This window comes from Culicoides brevitarsis, chromosome 2, assembly GCF_036172545.1.
Source record: "Culicoides brevitarsis isolate CSIRO-B50_1 chromosome 2, AGI_CSIRO_Cbre_v1, whole genome shotgun sequence".
Lineage (NCBI taxonomy): Eukaryota > Metazoa > Arthropoda > Insecta > Diptera > Ceratopogonidae > Culicoides > Culicoides brevitarsis.
The window spans coordinates 38,240,280-38,266,175 of NC_087086.1; the positions used below are offsets into that span (position 1 = coordinate 38,240,280).

Here is a 25,896-nt window from a genome sequence, read left to right on the forward strand (position 1 = left end):
AAAATTTTAAATAAAAATTAAAATAATTTTTAAAAATTAAAAAAAATTTGTTAAAAAAAATATTTTTTTAAATTAACAATAATAAAATAAAATTTATTAAATATTTACTTTTTTTTTTTAAACAAAAAAAAATTTTAATAAATTTTAATTAATTTTTAATAATTATTTTTAAATAAAATTAAAAATATATTTTTAAATATTAATTTTTTTTAACAATAATTAATAAAATTTAAAATAAATTAAATAAAATAAAAATTTATAAAATTAATTAATTATTAATTGATTTATTTTTAAATAATTATACAAAAAAATAAAAAAAAAAAATATTTAAAAAAAATAAATTTTTAAAAAAAATAAATAAAAAAATTTTAAATTTATTTTTTTTTAAATTTTAAAAAATTAATAAAAAAAAAATTAAAACAAAAAAAAAAATTAAAATAATTTTTTTTAATAAAATTAAAAATTCTAAAAGTAAAAAAATTTTTTCTAAAATTTTTATTCATAAAATATTCAAATAAAAATAAATTTAAAAAAATTGTGTCAGGTGTGGGATTCGAACCCACGCCTCCAGATGGAGACTAGAATGCTCAGAATGCTGCCCGTACATTTCATACCGGCAAGTTTTCACTTGAGTCTAGCATCTTAGACCGCTCGATCAACCTGACATGTGACGACTGTCGTGTTAATTTTAAATGTCATTCACATTTCGTTTCTAATTTAACAAATAAAAAAAAAACAAATCTATTTTTAAATAAATTCACTTAACGATGATAATTTTGTTATCTTTAAAAAAAATAATTTGTATAAAATTTTTAAAGAGAAATTTGTTGAAAAAAATACAATAAATCATAAATCGCAAAAAATATCAAATTGGAACAAAAAACAAGGTCAAAAGTTCATCAGACTACATTTTTTTGACAATCATTCAACGACATGCCGAAAACTTTCTCTCACTGACACAAAAAAGACACAAAAATCAATGATTTTAACGCAGAGATAACAATTTATCTTGATCCACTTACTTGCTTCACTCATTCGGGCATCGACGTCGTCGACGACGTTGTAATAATTGATTTTATGATAAACTTTCCCACGGAGACACAGAGAAATTTTCTTTCGGAAAAGACAAACAAACAAACAAGAGAAAGGAAATTAATGACCTGGAAAGCGATGCTCTTCTGCCTTTTTGAAATGTGACTTTCTTATACGTGATTTCATGCCGTCAAAATTTACATTTCCCTCGGCAAGAGAGCGATATGAGGGACAACGGAAGCGGAAGATAAAGGTCATACGTCGTCGCACTCACAATGTAATAACGGAGACATGTGACGGTAATAATATTTTTATGCATGACAGAACATTCATTGATTCATTGATATGATGATGAGCCTCCTTCTTAGCATCGTCGTCGTTCCTTTTCGAGCAATATTATTTATTAAAAGTGACATGTCATGTTTCGAGTCACTTTTCCGACATTTTGAGTGGATTCTCCTATTTTTTTTGTTTTTATCGCATTTCGAAGAAAAAAATTTGAAAAAAATTAGTCACGTGGTTAAAATTTAATTTGAATTATTTAACCACGTGGTTTATTTTTTTAAAAATTAATTAAAAAATTATTTAAATAATTTAATTAATTTAAAAAAATTAAACCACGTGATTTTAAAATTTATTTGACTCAATAAACCACGTGGTTTTTTTTTTAATTAATAAAAAAAATATTTAAATAATTTAATTATTTGAAAAAATTAAACCACGTGGTTTAAAAATTTATTTGACTCAATAAACCACGTGGTTTATTTTTTTAAATTAATAAAAAAAATATTTAAATAATTTAATTAATTTCAAAAAATTAAACCACGTGGTTTGAAAATTTATTTGACTCAATAAACCACGTGGTTTATTTTTTTAAATTAATAAAAAAAATATTTAAATAATTTAATTAATTTCAAAAAATTAAACCACGTGGTTTGAAAATTTATTTGAGTTAATAAATCACGTGATTTAATTATTTTTTAATTTAATTAAACCACGTGGTTTAAAAAATACGATTTTATGTTCAAAAACTTTCCAAACGATAACTTTTTATCAATTTCTGCTACATTGTCACGTCAAATTCTGTCACAATATTCATTATGATCGTTATCGCAAAAAGTGCCAAATAAAAAAAAAGAAAAAAATTCGAAGTTCATTCACATGTCCAACAAATTTATGAGATTTTTCTCGTCGCTTCGCTTTGTATCTTTTTTTTTTTTTGACAGAAAGTGATATCCTGCTGGACATTCCTTTTTCTGTATCGAACAACAACATCGAAACACAACCGAATGAATGTGTCCTAAGTACACATTTGACATGTTTTTATTGTGCTTCGTTCATTTTATTAAAAGCGTGAGAGCGAAGCAGGAAATTCAGCCAGCTTCAGGCATGACGACGAAAAAGATACGAGCGACACAGAGAAAAAGAAACATTATTAATGATGGCACATTTTTTCGTCTTTTTGTATCATCGACATCGTGTTTAACAATGTATGATGATGAATTCGTGTCTGCGTGTGTGTGAACATGAACCTTCTGTTGTTTTTGTATACCGAGGACCTTTTCGGAGGGATGTTTATTTGTCCAAATTGTCTGTGGAAAAAGAAACAATAAATAAACATTTTTTTTTTGAAGTAAAAAGAAAAAAAACGAACATTTTTAAATAAAAGAATAAATTTAAGAAAAAAAAAATAAAATAAATAAAGATTTTTTTTTAAATTTTAAATAAATATTTTTTTAACTAATTTTTGCTTTATTTTTAAAAAAATATTTAAATTATTCTTAAAATTTTTTTTTTAATTTTTTTTTGTTTTTAATTTTTTTTCGAATTTCAATTAAAAAACAAATTTTAAATATTTTTTAAAAATATTTCTAAATTTTTTGTAATTTCAAAATTTTAACCACGTGACCAATACTTTTTTAAATACCATATAATAAAATGTCAATAATCACATATAAATTAAAAATTATTTTAAAATCTTCTTTTTAGGTACTACTATTTTAATTTTTATTTCAAAACAGTATAAGATTTAATAATTTTAATATTTAAAAAATAAAAAAAATTAATTCAAAAAATATTTTTTAAAAATTTGAAAATTGCCATATCGCTAATTCAAACTTTTTATTGATCTAATTTTTCAAATCATTTTTTGATTAAATTTGATAATTGCTTAAAAAATCTAAAATTTTATTTTATTTTTTTTTATAAAAAGGAGATATTTTTTTTGTAAATAATTTTAATAAAAAATTGTTAAAAAAATTAATTTAAAAAATATTTTTTAAAAATTTTTATCGCTAATTCAAACTTTTTAAAAAATTTTAATTTTTTGATTAAATTTGAAAAAAAAATTAAAATTATTTTATTTTTTTTATAAAAAGGAGATATTTTTTTTGTAAATAATTTTTAAAAAATTGTTATTTAAAAATTAAAAAAAAATATATAAAAATTTAAGGGAAAAAATTAAAATAAAATAAAAATTATTAAAATAGTTTAAAATAAATTTAAAAAATAAAATTAAAAAATTTAATAAAAAATTTATAAAAAATTAAAAAAAAAATTATAAAAAATTTTAAAAAAATTTAAAAAATTTTAAAAATTAAAAAAAAAATTTATTTAATAAAATAAAAAAATATTATTAAATTTAAATTAAATTAAATTAAAAAATTTTAAATGAATCAATTTAATATTTTATTTTTTTTTTATTAAGTCAACCTTTAACAAATAAAAAACTAATAAAAAAAATTTCACTCACAAGTCAAATTACTTTTCCTCAACAATTTACTGACCCATTTATTCCTTATTTCTACAATTTTTTCTCTATTTCGCGTTACTTCCATTAAATAGCTACAAAAAACGACAAAAAACAATCGTGACAATTTTTCATTGTTTACAAAAAAAAACGAAAAAAAGCAAGAAATTGTCTGGATTCACATTGTAGCAAATTGTATATCTTCAACATACATGCAAATAAAATAATAATGAAGCACTTAACTTTTCTCTCCTCGTTTTTTTTTTTGTGTGTGTCTCTACTTTTCCGTGCCACTCTTGGATGACAAATAAAATCGCGAACTTTCCTCGTGCATTCGCTCTATTCAACTATCATTTTATTTGCTCGGCGTATTTGCTTGTTGCCTTAAATAAATATTTTCTGCGTGTATCGTGTTTTGTTGTTGTTTGTCTGTTGCAAAAATATTTTTTACGAAAAAACAATGCTTAATGTGTTTCAGTGTGTCAGCAGAAAAAACGCGTGTGGAACATAGAAATATCATAAATCATATTGTTGTTTTCCATTTTTTCCATTTTTTTTTTATTAAACTCATGTAGGGTGTCTCTTCTAATTTTGCCAATTTATTCCAAAGGAAAATTTTGATTACCTTGCAAAAAAAATATTTTAACATAAATTTCTTTTGACAAATTGCAGGAAAAGACGACAGTTGCATTTCTGGATGAGACAACGCAAAAAATGACAGGCACGATAATAAAATTGTCTTTCGGGATCCAATAAACAAAAGACAACACGGAACAACATATGCGAAAAATATCAAAAGAAAAAAAAAACGCTATTAAAGCCATTAATACTCGACGACGAAGCCACGTGCGAGGACTTCATTCAAAAAATATTTAGTAGACAAGTGAGTAAATAAATAATAATAAAAATAATTGTAATTGTGTTTGGATAAGCGAACAGGCAACAAGAAATTGTGTAAAAATAGCAGAGAAAATAAATGAAAACGACGGAAAATAAATAAGAAAATAAAGGAAACGCACAGAAGAACAAAACAAAAAATAAGTGATCGCAGGAAAATACAATAAAAGCGACACTGAATGAGTAATAAGTAGGGTGTGTTGTTGCGAAGAGTAAACGTTTATAGTTAACGCAAGAAAATAGTTTATTACTCGTGTTCATCACAAAATGAAGGTAGGGGTGTTCAAATATTTGTACGAGGTTGAAATTGATTTTTTTACGGGGTTGCCAATTATATTTTTATAATTAAAAATTAATTTAAAAAAAAAATAAAATTTTAATAAAAAAATAAATGAAATAAAATAAAATTTTAATTAAAAAAAATTAATTAAATTTTAATTTATATAAAAATAATTTAATTTAAATTTATTTATTTTCATACAGAGTTGCCAAATATTATTTTTTTCTAGATTAATAATTAATTAAAAAAAATAATAACAATTTTTAATAAAATAAATTAATTATTTTCAAAATTAATTTTTAAGTTTAATAAAAAAAAAATGAATTAAAAAAATAAATTGGTAAAATAATAAAAAAAATAATTTATAAAATTTTAGTATCGTTTAAATTTTTCGTGAATATTTTAATTTTAGAAAAAATCAAATCTTTAAAAAATTTTAAAAAAATCGTTTTTGACAAATTTAAAAATATGTTTTAAATAAATAAATATTAATTTTAAAAATAAAATTAAAAAAATAAAATGAAATAAAAATTTTATTTAAGGAAAAAATTAAAGAATTTGAAACGAAGGATTTATGAGAAAGCAATTGAAGAAAAAAATTTATTGAAAAAATATTTAATGGAATTTTTTAGATTTTTTTTTCAATTATTAAGTTGAAAAAAAATTTTTAATTAAAAAAATAAATTTTGAACAATAAAAATATTATTTTGAATTCTTCAATTTTTTTAATAATTCATTAATTTTTTCACCAAAAATTTTTAAAAATAAACTTTACAAAATTAAAAAAATTTTTTAAAAAATTACCTTAAAAAAACCTTATCATTTATGAAATTTTCTAAAAATTTAATTAAAATCATCAAATTTTTAATTACCTTATCAAATTTAATAATAAAAAAAAAATTAAAAAAAAAAAAAATAATTGGCAAATTTTGTTTTTAAAAAAATTCCTGTATGAAAATTAATTTAAAAAAAATGGCGCGAAAATTCAAAATATTTTTTTTTTTATTTTAAATTAAAATATAAATAATTTTTAACAGAAATTTTTTAAAATTTTAATTTTTGAAAAAATATTTTTTTTTAAATATTTAACTTGAATTCCGTCTAAAAATATTTGAATACCCCAACCAACTTGTGACACGAGTAGAAAAAATTTACCGAGTAATGTGAAATTAAGTCAAGAGTTTTTTTTATTTTGTATAACGCGGCAAATCCACGACAATTCCTCGTGACATATAAATAATAACGACAAAAAATTATTATTATTACAGCAAACAACAACACAACAAAAAATAAATAAAAAGTGAAATAAAACATAAAAATACATCAGAAAATAAAAAGTTTCCGTTTGTGACGCGCGCACTTCATTCATTCACTCATACGTCGCAGGAGGAGTGCAACAACACATAAAAAATAGATAAAAATATTGTAGAAACACGAAAAAAAAAATAATAAAAAATATAATAATAAAAATCCATAACACATAATAATAATACAGGAAAATAATATAACAATAACGACGTTGCTACAAATTCTTTTTTTATTCGTTGCGGGTTAGATCGAAAAAAAAAAAACGGGAAAAAGTAACCTGAGAGAAAAGCAGAGAAAGGACGACAACTGCAACATATGTTCTCATAAATAAATGGATACAACATAACATGGATTACCATCATTTCCAACAACAACGACGACAACAACAACAAAAAGCTACGAACGAAAACCCACAAAAAGTGTATGAAAAAAGAAATTCGAGTTGTATAACAATCATAAAATGGGCTTCAATACCGCAAGAAACTTATTGAAGGCCAGCAGAAGTGCGACAACGACGGCATCCAAAACGGCGAGCAAAACGAGGACGACAAGAACGTCGCCCAACTCCGTCTTGTACATGACAAAAACATTTGTGTCATTTTCCATTATCCTAACAACTGTACTAATGCTGCATGTCGTCGACGCTAAAATAGGTAATTATTATCTTGTCTCTCTCTCTCTCTTATTATATTTCATCTTCTTTAATGTTTTATTTTTGTTGTTTCTTGTCGTTTTTCTCGGGTTTCGTACTTCGTTTTATGAAATAAGGTTCAGGTGTTTTTCATTATTTATATTTATTAATGGCGAATTTTGGTGTCGCGTTGCCAAAGATGTTTTGTTGCATAAAAGGAATTTTTTTAAAATTTTACTTTTAAAGAGAAAAATTATTTTTTTGAAAATTTTTATAAGAAATTTTAATAAAAAATCATCAAATATTTAAATTTTCAAAAAATCCCAATGCACATTTTGAATTTTTTCCCTAAGTGAATTTTGATTAGTCATCCCAAGGCACAATTTTAATTTTATTCTTTTAAAATTTCATATTTTTATATCCCCGTTATCATTCAAAAATTTTAATCCTAAAGAAAATTTTTGATATTTGACCCAATGCACATTTCAAAATTTCCCTTTAAGAAATATTCTAACTTTTTTCATCCCAGTTTACATTTTGAGTCATATCGATACAAATTTTAAATTCTTGTTCGAAAATTCATTCAAAATATCTTTTCAAAACTTACTTTAAATTTTTGACCCAATACACATTTTGAAATTTCTTCCCATTATGAATGTTGAATTGTCATCCCAATACACAATTTGAGCTTCACTCTTTTTTAAGTTTTATACTTTTATTCCATTTGTCATTAAAAAATTTGAATACAAATGAAAATTTTTATTTTTTGACCCAATGCACATTTTTAAATATCCGCTTAAGGATTTTTTCAATATTTTTCATCCCTGATTACATTTTTAATCATTTCAATAGAAATTTTTTAGTTTACCTTCTAAAATTCATTCAAAATTTTTTTCAAAAACTTGTTTTAAAATTTTTGACCCAATGCACATTTTACAATTTCTTTCCAATAAAATGTTGAATTTTTATCCCAATGCACAATTTGAACTTCTTCCTCAAGTAAATTTTGAATTTTTTGTCTCAGTTATCATTTTTATTTTTATCCCAAAGCAAATTTTCAAAATTTGACCCGGTGCACATTCTAAAATGTCTGCTCAAGGAATATTTTAAAATTTTTCATCCCAATTTAAATTCTGAGTCGTCTCAATACAAATTTTTAAATATTTGCTGTAAAATTCATTATAAATATCTTACTAAAACTTATTTTAAAATTTTTGACCCAATGCACATTTTAAAAATTCCCCTAAATGAATCTTCTAAAATTTTTGATCTCAGTTTAAATTTTAGGTCGTCTCAATACAAAATTTCGAATTTTCCTTCCAAAATTTATTTAACATATCTTTCCAAAAGCTCTTTTAAATTTTAGACCCAATGCACATTTAACAAAAAAATTAAACTACGTCATCAGTTCCATGAAAAATTTCGAACGTCATTCTTTGCGTAAATTCCGAGAACAAATTAAGTAAACAAAAAATCTCTTGCAAACCAAATTATCCTCACATAAAATCCTTGTTTACGTTACCAGACAAGACAAAATACGTCATCAAAACCAAAGGTGTACTTTTCCGCTTGTCTGTCATGTCTTACATGCCTCCCATGCAACCAAAAACCCACACACAGAAAAAATCCACTCTTCATTTATTTTATTTTTTTCCGACCTAATCCAAATAAATATCAGTGTCAAAGTAAATGTTCCTTCTACTTAATTTCGTCAAGAGCATTTTCTTTATCGATCTCGTTATCTACTTTATTTATTTGAGGCTCTTCACACACACACACAACGCACAATGGAACATAAACAAAAGAAAAATTAACGAATCTCCTTTTGTTGTGTTTTGACCATCTCCAACTTGACACGCATGTGAAAAAGATAAATAAATAAAAAGGTTCGCAGAAATTCTTTTTTGTTCAAACGAAACGAAAAAAAAGGTTGGATCGCATTAAATTTAATGAAAATTGGCGAAAAATGACGTCGTCGTGGCGAAGACATTATCGTTCCATTTTCTTTGCAATTAATTTATTTAAATTCCTCGACGTTTACCTGAGTTACGTTCAAAAATGTGGGTCGTTTTGGTGCAATAACAGAACAAAAGTTAAATAAAAAAAAATGTTTGTAGAAGAGGAAAAAAATCAATAAAATGTCCCTTTCATTTTATTTTTTGCTCCAGATGAAAAGTTGAAAAAGGTTCACCCACATAAAACTTTTTTTTTGTAACAAATTGTTACCTTAAATTAAAAAGAAATGTCAGAAAACGCCCATTATATTGAGAAGTTATCGAAAGATTTTTCACAAAGTCGTCCATCATGCGAGTGCCTACCACATGTCAGTCCCTCCCATGCCGAAAAATAAGTCACAACTTACGAGTAAACAAAAAAAAACATTTAAAAGTTTTTTTTTATTTTTGACTTGAGTGCATTTAAAAAAAAAATATTAAAAATTAAAAAAAAAATTAAATTAATTAAAAATTATTACTAAAATTATTTTTAAAAAATATAAACCACGTGGTAAATAAGAATATTTTTATTTAAAAAAAAATTTAAATGAAAAAAAAAAAATAAAAATTTAAATTAAAAAATATTACCTAAATTATTAAAATAAATTTTTTTTAAATAATTTTTTACTCTAATTTTTAAAAAATATTAAACCACGTGGTTTATTTTTATTTAAAAAAAAATTAAAACCACGTGGTTTGATTTCAAATAAGAAAATTTTTAAACCATTTTAATTAAAAAAATATATTTCAAATAAATTTAAATAATTTAAACAAAATAATAAAATTTAAACAAAATAAATAATTAATTTATAATTAAAAAATTTAATTTAATATAATAATTTAAAAAATTTAACTTAAATTTTTTTTAATTAATTTTTTAAAATTAATTTTAAAATTTAATTTAATTTTATATCTAAGAATATTATTTTTTACTTTTTTGTATAAAATTTATTAAACCACGTGGTTTGTTTTTAAATATAAATTTTTTTTTTAAAAAATTAAATTTTTATTAAAAAAATAAAATTCAAAATTAAAATTAATTTAAAGATTAAAAATTATTTTTTTTACTTTTATTTTATAAAAAAAAATTAAAATCTTCTTCAGACAGACAAAACTTTAGCAAATTTTATCTTCTAAACCAAATGCAATAGATAAAAAGGTCCAGAAACCTTTTTAATTTGTTTATCAAATATTTGCCCGAGCTCCCTTAAGTCGTGCGTGGCACGTAGTTGTGAGGGACAGTAATCAATCTTTGGTATAATTTTGTATCCTCTCCATTTTCGTCCTACATTGTTGTTGTTTATCTTGATAAATGAACGAACGTTGCCCAAATTTGTTTTGTCTAATAAATATTTTGTCTCATATCGTCGTCTTGTTCTCGTTTTCTTCTTATTCTGCTAAAGATTGAAACAACGACGATATGTTTGTTTGGCAATTCAAAAGACAAATCTCGTATCTCTCTTCTCTTATCAGACGGATCAATTTGTGACAAAAACACTCGACATCGTTAATGAATGGAATGGAGCGCATTGGCACGGAAATGTAAATTGAATTGGATATATGCTAATTTACGGCGCAGGGCTACCGGGATAATTCATGCACTTGTGGGTGTTTATTCGTCCGATCGATTTGTTTCTGTGTGCGCCTAAACTAACACCATTAACATGTTTTTCCCTGCAGAAGAGAAAATTTTAAAATAACAAATATATATCGGGCAATGTAGTAACGATCGGCATCATCATTATTATTTTATAAAATGGTTAAAATAAAATTTTTGGAAAAATGGAGACGACTGGTTTGGAATTGAATTTTATTTCAGGGGCGTTACAGGATTTTATTTTTATTTATTTTTTTTTTTTTGAAAAAAAATTTAAAAATTAAAATTAAAAAATTAAAAATTTTTAAATGAAAAAATATTTTTAAAAAATTTTAAAATTAATTTTTAGAAAAAAAAAATTAAAATAAATTAATTAAAAAATTATTTAAAGTCACGTGGTTAACATTTTGAAAAATCAAACAAATTAAAAATAAATTTTGACGAAACTTTAATATTTTGTTTGAATTATAAATTAACATTAATTTAGCATTGATTTCAAAAATTTTCAACGTTAATTAATATGAAAATTTCAAAAATTCTTAAAATAAAGTCACGTGGTTTGAAATTTGAATTTTTCTTATTTAAAATATTTTTTTTTACTTTTTTTTTAAAAAAAATTTTTAAATTGGAATTTCATTTAAAAAAATTTTAAAAAATATTTTTAAAATATATTTAAAATAAAAAAATAATTAAAAATATTTTTTAATCAAACATTTAAAAGTAAATTTAATTTAATAATTCAAAATTATAATAAAATTTAATTGATTAAATTTTTCAAAAATAATTAAATTTAAATAAAATTTAAAAAAATTTTATTTAAAATTTAATTAAAAAAAATTAAAATTTTAAATAATTTTATATTTAATAATTTAATTTAATTTTTTTTTAAAATTACCTTAAAAAATATTTTTTTTACCTCGAAAAAAAATTTTAAAGGAAACAACTAAAATTTTGTGTTCATTAACTCAAGTAACGTGCCTGCATTACACAATTACATTATCCGAAATTGAATTAGAAATGAGTGTGTGAGTTTCCATATGTGTTAAATACAATGCAATATGCGCCTCATATACTAAAACATATATTTATTTGGAACAATATTCAAACAATGAGCAATATTTTGAAGGGAAATAAACGAAAATAAATACAATTCACGGAACGATGATAAAATAATAATAATAATGTTGTTTTATTTTTGGAAAATAGAACTCAATTGGGACACATTTACAATTTATTTATATATCGGACTCCCATTATTATTATTCTATTATTATTTCAAGTCCTCCTTGTTCAAATATTTGCAGTTCATGAGAAAACGAGAATTCTGGAAGCAAAATTTACAAAGATCAACGAATGCAAGCAGCACAAATATTTAGTTTACGCACCTTTTGCACAAACATCCAAACCCCCCACACAGAGACAGAAATTTATATCATAAAAAAGTAAACAGAACTCGTATTTGTTCATTAGCATGATCCAATTCCGTTCTGTGTGGTTTTTGAGAAAATTATTTTTAAAAAGGGATTTTATGATCAGATAACAAATGACGATGCTTGATGAATTCGCAGAATGAGAATCCAGTTTAAAACGTTAATTAAATTAAAAGTGATGTTTGATTTTGCCGAAGATATGCAGGTACTGACGATGAGATGTTTTGTGTTTAGTTTATTTAGTTTTGATGTTTGTTCTAACTTTATCAGAGTGTTTTGATTAGTTAAGTAAAATTGTGGGAAAGAAGGCGGTTTGACGATTTATGGGAATGTGTGAAGAGGATTTGTTGAAGAAGTTCTTCTTATAAATTCAACAGAAACTTTAAATTTAATATTTTAATGAAATTCAGCTTACTAAAAAATTTTGTTATTCAGCAAGTTTTTGATATTCAGCAAATTTCGTATATTCAGCTAAGTCAGAAAATTTATAGAGTTCAATGTACTTAGTTTAATTCGAAAAATATCTTAATTTCATCAAATTAAGAGCTTTCAAATTCAGCAATTTTTTTCATAATTCAGCAGCTTTTTACCTCTTTTTGACTGAAACGATCCATCAAATTATTTTTTTAATTCAGCAAATATGCCTAAATTAATATTCAGCAAATTTTTCATATTAATTAATTGAATTCAGCAAATCCTACGTAATTTTTATTCAGCAAGTTTAGAAAATTAATTAAATTCAGCAAATTTTACTTTTATTCAGCTCAGTATTTTTAAATAAATTTTTCATTTAAATTTTTTGAATTCAGCAAATTTTAACATATTTAGCAATTTTAATTTTATTCAGCAATATAAAAATATGTTTATTCATTATTTTTTTTTATTCAGCAAATTTCGTACATTCAGCTGAGTCAAAAATTTATTCTTAAAATTCAGAAAATTTTTGAATTTTTCAATTTAGAAATTAATTCAGCAGCTTTTTAATTAAAACGATCCATAAAATTATTTTTTAATTCAGCAAAAAATATTATTCAGCAAATTTTATTAATTAAATGAATTCAGCAAATTTTAAGATTTTTATTCAGCAAATTTGGAAAATTAATTCAATTCAGCAAATTTTTGATATTCAGCGAATTTCGTATATTCAGTTTTAGTAATTTTAGCTACATCAAAAAATTTAAAAATTTCTTAGCTTAATTTCAAATTTTATTAATTCATTTTAATTGAAACGTAATTTTTTTATTCAGCAAGTATTTTCAGAAAATTTTTCATATTAATTATTTAAATGCAAAAATGTATTAAATGTAATTATTTAAATGTATTCAGCAATTTTTAAAAATTAGTTTAATTTAGAAAATTTTTATATGTAGCAAAATTTTTATATTCAGCTTTGTATTTTTAAAATAATTTTTCATATAAATTATTTGAATTCAGCAAATTTTAACGTATTCAGCATTGTTAATTTAATTCAGCAAGTTTAAAAAATATTTTTAATTCAGCAACTTTTTAATTTTTTTCTTCTTGAGATACAAAAATACATGAAAAATTTTTTTTGCCCGTTACAGTAAAATTTTAAAGCCTACAATAATCACAAAAGCTCTCAAATTCCCTCGAATTGTAAAATTTATTTCTCTCATTCAACAGTATCCAACTTCCTATTTTTCTGCATATTTCTCCAAACTTTGTCATCATCCATCTAATCATAGCTTCCAATTCAGATCCCGCTGGAATTTATATTTTTATCTGTGATATTTTCTCGCTTCAATGCAAAAAATAGAGAAAAATATTTACTGTTCAAGCTTCAAAATATTTTCCATATTTTACGCCAACTCGCATGCCATTCGAGATTCTGTGGAACACAAAAAAGCAACAAACACAAAAAAAAAATACATTTCACATGAATAACTTTTGCCGAGGCACTCGGTACCCTCCAAAATTGGATCGGATGTGAAAATATTGAAATGGTAAACAAGTCATCTCGGTAGCTTCTGTGTCACAGTATTTACTCTGTGTGCTGTTGCGTATCGTCGTCATATATCTTTTTCCATATAATTTATTGTCAAATATCCTTTTTTTTCGAGCTAGAAGCACTCGCATGTCATCCTATTTCTTCATTTAAACGAAAAAAAAAAGTATTCGGCTCTGTATCAACAAAATAAAAAGCAATAATAATAACATTCGAGTTGATATATGTACGATATGGGGTTACTTTTGGGCTGTTGTTGTTGTTGTTGTTCCAAAAAAAAAGTTGATGATGTCGGTTTGGAACTTTTTTTCCCGACAACAACAACGAAAAAAAGGAATTTGAAGTAGGTTACGAGGGTGTTTTCGGAATGCGAGCAAAATTCGATACATTTTAGTCAATTTGTAAGTTGATACTTTCGCCCCGGAGAAATTCTGTGGGAAATTTCCAAACAATCTCCATACGGAAATTACGATGAAACAGACCTTGTTCCGTTTTTTTTTCGTTCTTTTTTCTCTACATGTGCTCACAACTTCCTCATTATTTATTTGCGACGAAGCACAAACAAAGTTACACTTTTTTTTTTGTTATCATTCATCATCTTCTGCTGGGCAATGTGCTGCTTTCGACCTCTTGCTGCTGCTGCTGCATGAAAAAGTACGACAGGAAACAAGTGTCATGGGTACTTCCTGTCCCTTTTTTGAACGCGTTGAGAAAAATTTTAATGAAATTTTAGTTTTTTAGTCGTCTGTCTGAAATTTTTTTCTTTTGAGACTTGAAAAAAAAATCTAAAATTTGAAAAAAAAAATTTTCTAAAAATTTTGAAATAAATAAAATAAATAATTAATTAATTAATAAAAATTTAAAAAAATTAGAATAAAAATATTTTTCGTTAAAGAAATAAAATTTAAAGAAAATATTTTTTTTTTGAATTTTTAATTACTAATTTTTAAACTAAATTAAAATTAAATAAAATAAAAATCTAAAACTAAACTAAAATAAAAAAATAATTAATTTTAAATTTAAATTAATTAAAAAAAAAATTATTGAAATTTTACCTACATTAAAAATATTTACAAATATCAGGAATTTTAAAAAATTAGTAAAAAATTTATCAATATTTATTAATTTTTATTTAATATTTTTGATTTCCAATTTGAAAAGCAAAATTAAATTAAAGTACAATTTTAATAAAAAAAATCTTGAGAAATTTAAAAAAAAATTAATTTAATTATTTTTATTTTTTTAAAATTAATAAAAATATTTTGAGAAAAAAAAATTAGAAGAAAACTTAACAAAAATTTTTTTTTTAAATTTAAAAAAAAATATTTCCAATTTTCAATAAAATAAAATTTAAATAAAAAATTATTTAGAAATTAAAAAAAATCAATTTAATTATTATTGAAAATTTTTAAAAATTAAAAAAAATTATTTAAAAAAAAATAAATGAATTTAAATAAAAAAATAAATTTAATTAAATAAAAAAAATAATTTTAATATTTTTTGAGAAATTTTAATTTTTTAATTCCTCAAATAATTCGAAAAAAAAAATAATTTAAAAAAGTTAATAAATTTATTTTTTTATAATTAAATATTAAAATTAATTAATAAATTAATTAAAAAAAATCTAAAAATTTTATATAAAAAAAAATTAAAATGCGATTTTTATTACCTTTTTTAACGACAACCTTTTATATCTTCCTTCGTTCATTTTTTACTAAATATCAGCATCGTCATCATGATGCCATCTATCCATCTGTGACACTTTCGAATTATTTATGTCTCTCCAAAGCTGGACGATCAGAGCAAAAAAAAAGTAAATAAATTGAACGATGTCAAAACTAAGTAAATAAATAAATAAAATTTGTTTATTGCGAATAAAAATATAACAACAACAACGAACGACAGCTAGAAACAACTCAAAAAACGAAGCGAACGATGCCAATCGTAAAATTTATCTTTGTTTGTTGTTTTTATTATTAGATTTATGTTAACTGGATACGTTTGGATGAGTTGACAGGATTATTATCTCTTGTGTTCACTCTTTTTAGTTCGTTACAAAATTTTATGAAGCACGTCCCGAAAAAAGGGTTCACAAACTCACCTGAGATGCGAGCTGCGACGCGTTCTGTCAAAAAAAAAATATTTTTATTTTTTATTTCATTTCATTTTATATAAATTGATAAGTTAAATCCCCATTTGCCAGTCTTGTGAAGCGAGAGATAAAAAATAAAATAATAATTCCATCTCGTCGAAGAGAAATCATCGTACAAATTCCTAATTTGTAAGGCAACGTTGGATATCGAATTTGCCTTGAAGCCTCAATTTTATTCAATATATAGAAATTTTCCATGTACTCGTTGGGAAGACTCACATGGCTACGAAATAATAATAATAAAATAACATCGTTAAGGATTATTGTTCAATGTTTAGTGAATATGTATAGAAATTGTATGTTTTATGAATGGGAATTATTATGTGTTATTATTCGGAGAGAACGAGCTTGGAAGTTGGGGTATTTGTGTACAATAGCATTATCTTTTAAGCTAATGACATATATTGTAAATTGATTATATTTAGGAGCCATACAGGGAAGCATGCATTTTGAATTGGGTTAGTAATTTAATTTGTGCCGTGTGTGCAGTGATGCGGAAATGTGATTTGGGACATTCACAGATCTCTCTCTGCATGTGAAGGAATGATAATTTTTGAGGTTATGTGATCGATTGATCTCAGAGGAAAAAGAAATTTAGCTTTATCTGAGTATAAAGTTGAAATTGTGTCAAACTAAAGAATTTTGATCAATTTTTATTTCTTATTTTTTGATCTTAAAAGACTTTTGAAAGTTTTAAATTTAAAAATATTTCAAAAAAAAATTTTTTTTCCTCATATTTTTAAATTTTAATCGTTCCCAAATTTTTATAAGTTTCTATAATTTTTTAATAATTTTAAAATTAAATTTTCTTATATTTTTTAATATAATTTAACTTTTTGGCGCCTTTTGAAGAAATACAGTAGCTACCGTTTTCCATCGAAAAATATTTCTTTATTAAGTTGCACTTAAATTCGTCGGAAAACGGTATAAACAATGATCTGTCAATCTTTAAAACTAAATATTTTGACATTTTTAGATCGTTTTTAAATTTTTTCAAAAATTACTGAACTAAAATTAACTTTTGATATAAAAATTTCATTAACTAAACTCACAAAAGTTAATTCTATGAAACATCGTAAATTAATAAATAAATATTTATCGTTGATCAATCTTAATTTATCACGTCACATATCAACCTAAATACAAAATTAATGAATACTAATTGACAAAAAGAAGTTTTGACAATCCTTCTAAATGAAAAATCAAAATTTTCTTCAATCGTCGAACTTTTCAAGTTTTGTCACTTTTAAAATTAAAAATTTTCATAGAATTTTAATCAAAAATTACCAATTTACTTTGTATTCCGCGAAAATCTTCCACAAAACCCCTTTCTTTTGTCATTAAAATCTAATGCGCGCTATTTCAGTCACTGCCCCCTTCTGCTTTAATTTTACCTGCATTCATAATGTGGTTGTGGTATCACACCACAAACACGCGTCTCTGTCATCGTACCACGTTCGTGTAATTCCTAATCCATAATTCCAACATTTCTATTGTTACTTCACGTAATATCCCTCCTTTTGGCGATATATATATGGCGACTTTGCAAAGGACATTGCATTCGAGGTACTGTTGCATGCATTTATTGCCATCTGATCAAATATTAATACGCAACCATTAGCTGAAAATAATATTCTCTTACTCCGTTCATATTCATAATGCTATTATGGATTATTATTAGTTTGAAATGCCACGACGCAAATGGCGACGAGAAATGTCGTTGTTTTGAATATGTGATAAATTGTAATAACAGATATCGAGAATCAACCGGAAACTTGGTGCGCTGCAAAAGTGAGATAATTGATTTATTACATGTTTGATTTATTATTTCTGTACTTGTAGCAAGTCAATTGTTTGAATAACGCAGCCGAGTATCGTTTCATTAATTAAATTCAAAATGATGTGAAAATTTTTCTAATGAATCTCCGACAAAGTTTTCAAGTACATCAAGTTTTATGATTTTATGTTAAGAGTTATTTAGTGCTGTTGAACAAAACAATGAAGCAGTATAAAATTTACGATGGAAATTTTTATGATTGAAAACTGCTTGAAAACTTTGCAATATAAAATATTGTTTCCATTGAATATGGATTGATTACAACATTTTTACCCCTTATTGCTATTCAGCTTGTCGATTCAGATCAAATTGAATCGAATCGGATTAACATGATTTGTAAATGTATCATTTTTATAGTGCACTAACGAATCAGATGTTGATTGCTTGTTATTTTTTGATATACTTTCTGGTTCAATTCTTTTGTGTTGCCTTGCTGCCGAGTTGTTCTGATGGATGTTAGGAAGGTCGAAATTTTTGTAATTTCCTTCTGAAATTTTTTTGAAAGTTTTAAAACATTAAAAACCATAAAATTTTAAATTTAAAAAAAACTAAATTAAAAAAAATTATTAAAATGAAAAATAAAATAAATAAATTAAAAAAAATTTTCCCGCTAAAAAAACAAAAACATAAACAATGATCAGCTGATATGTCTTATTTTCGGCGGATAACAGTAGTTATTTTTTTCAAGATTTAACAAAAAATTTATTTTTATTCTTTTTTAAATAATTTTTTTTTTTAAATTTGACTTAAAAATTCAAAAATTTGAGACTTTTTATTAATTTTTTTAATTTATAATTTAATTAATTAATTAATCAAAATATTTATTTAAAAAATATATTTAATATTTATTCAAATTATAAAATTTGCACAAAAATTCTAAACACCTAAATAATTCATAAAAATGAAATAAAATTTTTAATAATTTTTTAAAATTAATTCTTGTAAATTTTAAAATAAATCCAAAATAAATATTTAATTAAATTAATTAATTTAAAAAAAAAAATTTTTCAAATCCAATATTTGCTAAAAATTTCTAATTTTTTTTTCAAAAATTATTTAATTTTTTTAAATGATAAAAAAAAATTTTTTAGAATTTTTAATAATTTTTTTTAAATTAATTTTTTAAATTTAAAAAAAATATTTAAATAAATTTAATTCATTAAAGAAAATATTTCAAATATTTATGTAAAATTCAAATATTTGCACAAAAAATCGATTTAATAAAAAGCCATTGAATTTTTTATGACAAAAACAATTTCCGACCTACCTACTAACGACACAATATCAGTACAAACTGACAACAAATGATTGCACAAACACACACAGACAAATGATAAATACCTTGAAGAAATATGAACTCATTGGAATAACAATTGTCTATCTCTGTCTATCTATCTTTCCTCTAGAAATGATATTCATCATAAATACACAAATAATACAACAAAGTCGTGGCATGAAACATTCGCATTTGGCATACAAGAGAAGGAGGATTATTTTGCATAAATCAAATAAACAACACATGAATCCTCTTCATCTTCTTGCTTTTTGCTTTGCACTGGTTTAGTCCATTGTGCATCGAAATTCGAATTTTCAACCAAAAACCGAGAAAATTGATGTCTGTCTCGCAGTATCAAATTGCACTAAATCCATCGTGCGTGAAAATCAGAATTTCTTCGCCAGCGAAAAATTAAATAACAAAAAAAAACCGAATAAATGGCGTAAGAAACCTTGATTGCTTCGTTCCTTTTTTCAACATCAAATTATTATCGATTTTTCGGAAGACGCGTGTTTGTGTTGAACAGACACCGAGAGCGAACAAGAACATGACCTCAGCTAATGTACTCCTAATTAAGATCATTTATAATATAAAAGTAAATTACCCTTTTCCCGTGTATGTGACTGCCTCTATGCGGGCGGTATATATGTGTCAAGTGTAGAGGTATGGAGAGAAAAAAGCACACGAATCGTATTTCCTTATCACATTTTCATTCATTCATTTAGTTATTATTATTACACTTTTAACCCAGTTTTTTCACATGAGCGAACATCGAAGGCAGCAGTTATTTAATTTTTTTTTGTTTCCTTCTCACTGTAGAATGCTCTACTTTTCCTGTGAAATGAAAGGAAATAACTTTTAAGACCTCAAGGGAAATTTTTAAGAACTCAAGAGAAAAAATTCAAAACCTCCAAGGAAATTTTAAAACCTCAAAGGAAATTTTTAAGACCTCAAGGAAAAATTTTTAAAACCTCAAGAGAAAATTTTATGACTTCAAGAGAAAATTTTAAGACCTCAAGAGAAAATTTTGAAACTTCAAGAGGAAATTTTTAAACTTGAAGAGGAAATTTTTAAGATCTCAAGAGGAAATTTTTTTATCAAAAAAAGAAAATTTTTGACCTCAAGGAAAAATTTTAAAGCCTCAAAGGAAAATTTGAAGTTCTCAAGGAAAAATTTTTAAGACCTCAAGAAGAAATTTTAAAGCTTCGAAGGAAATTTTTAAGACCTCAAGAGGAAATTTTAAGACCTCAGGAGGAAATTTTAAAGCTTCAAAGGAAATTTTTAAGACCTCAAGAGGAAATTTTTTTATCGAAAAAGGAAATTTTAAGACCTCAAATAAAAATTTTAAAGACCTCAAAGGAAAATTTGAAGTTCTCAAAGAAGAAATTTTAAGACCTCAATAGAAAATTTTAGAGTCTCAAAGGAAAATTTTTAAGACCTGAAGAGGAAATTTTTTTATCAAAAAAGGACATTTTAAGACCTCAGGAGGAAATTTAAAAGCTTCAAAGGAAATTTTTAAGACCTCAAAAGAAAATTTTAAAGTCTCAAAGGAAAATTTTTAAGACCTCAAGAGGAAATTTTATGACCTCAGAGGGAAATTTTAAGACCTCAAAAGGAAATTTTAAAAATCAAGAGGAAATTTTTAAGACCTCAAGAGGAAATTTTTTTATCGAAAAAGGAAATTTTAAGACCTCAAATAAAAAATTCAAAGCCTCAAAGGAAAATTTGAAGTTCTCAAGGAAAAATTTTTAAGACCTCAATAGAAAATTTTAGAGTCTCAAAGGAAATAAATTTTAAAACCTCAAGGGAAAATTTTATATCTCAAAAATAATTATTTTAGACCTCAAAAAAAAGTTTAATACCCCAAAGTTGAATTTTCTTATAAAATTCAAATTCAAATGAACTTTTTAATGAGTTTAAAGGCTTAAATTAACCCTTTTTTCACCTCACGACCCGTAACTACTTGAAAAAAGAAAACAACAACAAAAAAAAGTTTTCCAGTAGAAGTTATTATTATGGTATTCTTATAAGTACATTCGCAACCATTGCCGCCTCTTTCCCTCTGTTGTTGTTTTCTGAAGAAATTAATAACGTTGAAAAAAGAGGTGAAGTGAGGAAAATTATCTCGATTGATATGAATTGCTTACACGTGCAATATTGTACGAAAAAAACGGGGACACGGAAGAAAATGAGGCAAAAAGGGGGAAAACAAAGAAACGACGAGCAAAAAAAGTGACAGGTGTCTTAAGAGGTTAATGGGCTCGAGATAAGACAATAAATGAGCGATAATGACGGAGTTCAAATCATTAACATTTCTTCCTGCTGATTTCAATCAGATTTCAAGCAGCAAAAAAAATAAAATAAAAATCAAATAAATAAAACATTTTTCAATTCACCCCTGAGAGCATCGATATTGATTTGCAAATGCAATGAAGAGATTTCTGCAGAAACATGCAGAAAATCAAGAAAAAAAAATCAGGCAGGCGAAGGAAACATTTGTAAAGGAAGTGTAATTCACTGCCATAAGAGCGAAAAAAACATGAAATAAATTTCCTGTTGCAATTTACCAAAAGGCGAAATTCGTGTGCTTCACGAAAGTTCAAGTCGTCGTCGTCATGGAATGAGTCTTGAACATAATGAGGAACGCGCGCTCTTCGTCTTTTTCAAAGAAAAATGAATGTAAAATTGATTTTATTGTAAATCAACAAACGTCAGCGACACACATACAACACATGACTTGGCAACTTGACGAAACAAGCGGAAAAAACATAATGATGGAAAAGGCTGTCAACGGAAATTGACTGACATCTTTTACTCTTTTTACAAGTAGAAAGTTTGCGAAAGTGCATGTACTTAGTAGTTTTACTTGCGATGCAGAGAGTAACAAGATGGAAACATGACTTTATTGACACGATTATTGTATTAAGAATTTTATTTTATTTTTTATTTTATTGAAAAAAATGAAGGTCAAATATTTTTTTTATTTTTTTAATGGAAATTATTTTTCATTTTTTTCAATAAAAAAAATATTTTAGAGAAAAACTGTCAATTTTAAGATATTTAAACTTTTAAAAATTAAAAAAAATAGACATTTTTTAAAAAATATAATTAAATTATTTTTTTAAATTATAATTAATAAAATTATTTAATTAAAAAAATTTAATTAAGAATAAAAGTAATAAATTTATTAAAAAATTAAAAATAAATTAAATAAATTTTAATTTTTAATTTATTTAAAAATAAAAAAAATTAATTTATTAAATGAATTTTGATTTTTAATTTAAACAACAAACAAAACAAAAAAAAAATAAAAAGTAATTTAGATAAAATTAAAATTAATAAGTTTCTTAAAAAAATAAAAATTAATTAATTAATTAAAAAAAATTAAATTTTTAATTTAAATTTTATAAAAAAAAAAATAATTTAAATAAAATTAAAATTAATTTATCTATTAAAAAAAAATTAGATTCAATAATAAAATTAAATTAATAATTATTTTTTTTTAATTTTAATCAAAATAAAAATTATAATTTTTAAACTAAAATCTAATTTTAATATTTTGAAATAATTAAAATATTAAGTTTAAAAAATTTTGTAATTAATTTTAAATATTTAAAAATAAAATTTAAAAAAAATATTTGCAATTAATTTTGCATTTAAAATATTTTTTAAAATTTTATTTAATTATTTTAAATAAATGAAAATTAATTTTTATAATTTTATTAAATTTGTTTCAAATAATTAATGAATAACAAAAAAAGAATTTTTCTCATAATGAACTCTTTTAAAAAAAACTCCTACACAAAAAATAAATTTTCTACTCAGACATGCGATAAAAATAACTTTTTGATGAGCCTTTTTATCCAATAATGATCAATGGATTAAATTGGCAGCAATTTCATTTTTTTCCAAAAAAAAAAACCACTCATAATTTTTTTATTTATTTATTTTTAAATGGGGGTTTTTCTCAACTTTTTTTTCCTTCCAGTCAATGTCTCAATTTTTTCACCCACATTCATTATTTTCGTCTCAGAAGACATTTTGTCCTCCGCTCATCAAGTAACCTTCATAAATTTTTAAAGCGAAACGAACATGACCTCTCATAACAATTTTTCATGCTCCTTCCCCCGGCTCAGCTTGACCGAACAAAAGATCCATGTCATAAAAATAAAATTATGTTCGGACAAACATGCAACAAAACATCTCTAAAGTTATAAATAATGAGTAGTTACCGAGTTGCTTACAAAAATAAATAAATAAATAAGAAAAGACGAAAAAAAAACAGACAAATAATAATTTTTCTTTCTCTTTTTTCTTTCATCAGGTTACTTTTGGCACATAACAGACATCCATTTCGACACACAGTACACCACGAAAGGCGATATACAAAAGAGTAAGTAATCCTTTTTTCTTCTCCTTTTATTTTCGGCAAATGCTTTATTCATGCGAGTTGTCCGTGTTGTTTGTTTTACGTGGTGCGAGTCCCGACAAGATAGAGAGCGAGATGGATCTTTTATTCCAACACCATCAACATTTTTTTCTCGTCTTCTTCTTCGTTGCGCCACTTGATTTATATTTTTTCTGCGTCTTTTTGCTCGGTCGATGATGTTTTTTTTTTGTGTGTGCGAATCATTTATCTTTGTATAAAAAATGAGTATGTGAGTCTATGCAAAACTAAGCAAAGATAGTGTGTCTTCGTGAAAAAAATGCGAAAGGCTGAATCTTGATTGCATGTAGAATGCTGATAAGAGTTTGTAGTAAAGGGAAATCTATGCGGATGGGAACGGCTTATGTTTTAATCGCGTGTCGTAGGATAAAAATAAAGGAAAATAAAGAAAAAATAAATCAAGAGGTGATTGAGAAGTAAATGAAATTTTTTTGGTTAAAGCGCATTTTTTTGTTATTTTTTTTTAATTTAATTTAATTTAAAAAAATCGAATAAAAATTTAAAATAAAAAAAATTAAAAAATATTATTATTAAAAATATAATTATAAAATTTATTTAAATTTTTTATTTAAAAATTAAATTTAATTATTAAAAAATATTTTTTAAAAAAACTTTAAAATTAATTTTAAAAAAATAATAAAATTAAATTTAATTAATAAAAAAATTATTTACAGGTTTTCTTTCACAATTTTTTAGATATTTTTTTTAAATAAATTTACATAATAAAAGTTATAAAAAATAAGAAAAAATAATTTAAAAAAAAAATTTCTTTGAACTTTATTTTTTTTTTTAATAAATATTTTTTTTAAATTTAAGTGTTAATTTTTTTATTTAAAAATTAATTTTTTTTAAATTTTTTTCATCTAAAATAAAAAATATTCTAAAAATAATTAAATTTTTTAATAAGAATTTAAAAAAAAATTAATATTAAAAACAAACATTTTATTTTTTTTTATTTAAAAAATTGGATGAAAAATTGAATAATAATTTAAAATAAAAAATTTTAATTTATTAAAAATATTAATTAAGAATATTTTTGTAAAATAAAATTATTACAAAATTGAATAAAAATTATTTAAAAAATATAAAATAATTTTTTTAAAATAAATTAAAAAATTAAAAAAAAATTAAAAATATCAAAAATAAATTAATTTCAAATAATTAAATTAAAATAAAATGTCATAAATATCAAAAAATAGGAAATATTTAAAATTATTTTTTAAACATAACTTTTTTTATTTAAATTAATTATTTTTTTTTTAAATTTAATATTTTTTGTATTTTTAAATTTAATGAAAACTATTGAAAAAATTGAAAAAAACTATAGAAAACTAAAAAAATAATAAAAATTTCAAAAAAATTTTTTTTAATTTTTTTAAAAATCATTTAATTAATTTTTTAAAATTAAAATCAAATAAATTTGATTTTTAATAAAAACTATTCAAAACAGACATAAATCCATTCAAGAAAATGCAAAAATTTCCTCTTAAAAAAACCTAAACAAACACCTAATAAAAATGTTAGAAAACAAAAAAAAAGTTTCTGCGATAAAGCGTAAAAGTGAATGAGATTTATGAAAAGATTTAGATGTCTCTTCATTCTTTCTGCCTCATTCTTTAAAGAAAAAAAGAGAAAAAAAATGTTAAAAAGAGAATATAGATTAGCTCTTTTTCTGATACACAACAAAGATAAGAACAGACAAGTACGTCATTAATCATGAGAAACCTAAATTTGTTTTGAACGGAAATTTTCATCATCCCAAACGAATAAACACACCGCAAAACACAACCGTTCGCATTCAATTCCCACAAGTCGCAATCTTTTTTTTTATTTTTATTATTCGTGTAGGTTACAGCGACACGTGTTCTGTTCAAGTTCACCGAAAAAAAAAATGTAAAAATAAAGAAACAATCGACTGCTCTTGACTCGAGTTTTTTTTTCGCTTTTTTTTTGTATTTTATCAAAAAAAGACAATGACTCAATCGAGAGAGGATAAAAAGTGAGGAAGAGGCTACGCACAACAAAGGCAGCTCAAATTGAGCAAAGAAAATTCAAGTATCCAGTGGGAATTGACAGAAGAGAAAAAAATGAGTTTTTTTTTTTGATAAGACAAGAGTGGAAGAGAAATCTGAACAAAAAACGAAAGTAAACAAACTTGAAGCTCTTTTTTCTTTCGATTGGTTACTTTCGAGAATCTAATCTCTTTTGAGGTTTTCAATTGTCGCATAGAAGGAAAGTCAATAACATGCCAATTGAGTTCAATTTATTTTTTGATATTTCACAAAAATTATTTTTAATGC

General features: G+C 23.3%; 1 protein-coding gene and 1 non-coding gene across 2 annotated transcripts in view; one reads left to right on the top strand and one right to left on the bottom strand.

The window, feature by feature from the left end:
* Nucleotides 1-538: 538 nt before the first annotated feature.
* Trnal-caa (transfer RNA leucine (anticodon CAA)) lies at nt 539-665 on the bottom strand. The gene is made up of 2 exons: nt 628-665; nt 539-584 (listed from the first exon to the last, which is right to left on the bottom strand). It is a non-coding gene; the product is annotated as a tRNA-Leu (tRNA).
* A 5,861-nt stretch (nt 666-6,526) lies between these two features.
* Nucleotides 6,527-25,896, top strand: part of LOC134829091 (acid sphingomyelinase-like phosphodiesterase 3b) — a 32,115-nt gene continuing 12,745 nt past the window's right edge. Inside the window, exons 1-2 of the mRNA XM_063842086.1 lie at nt 6,527-6,919; nt 23,474-23,542. Coding sequence (XP_063698156.1) covers nt 6,727-6,919; nt 23,474-23,542 — 262 coding nt within the window. The 5' untranslated portion in view covers nt 6,527-6,726. The remainder of the gene's footprint in view (nt 6,920-23,473; nt 23,543-25,896) is intronic.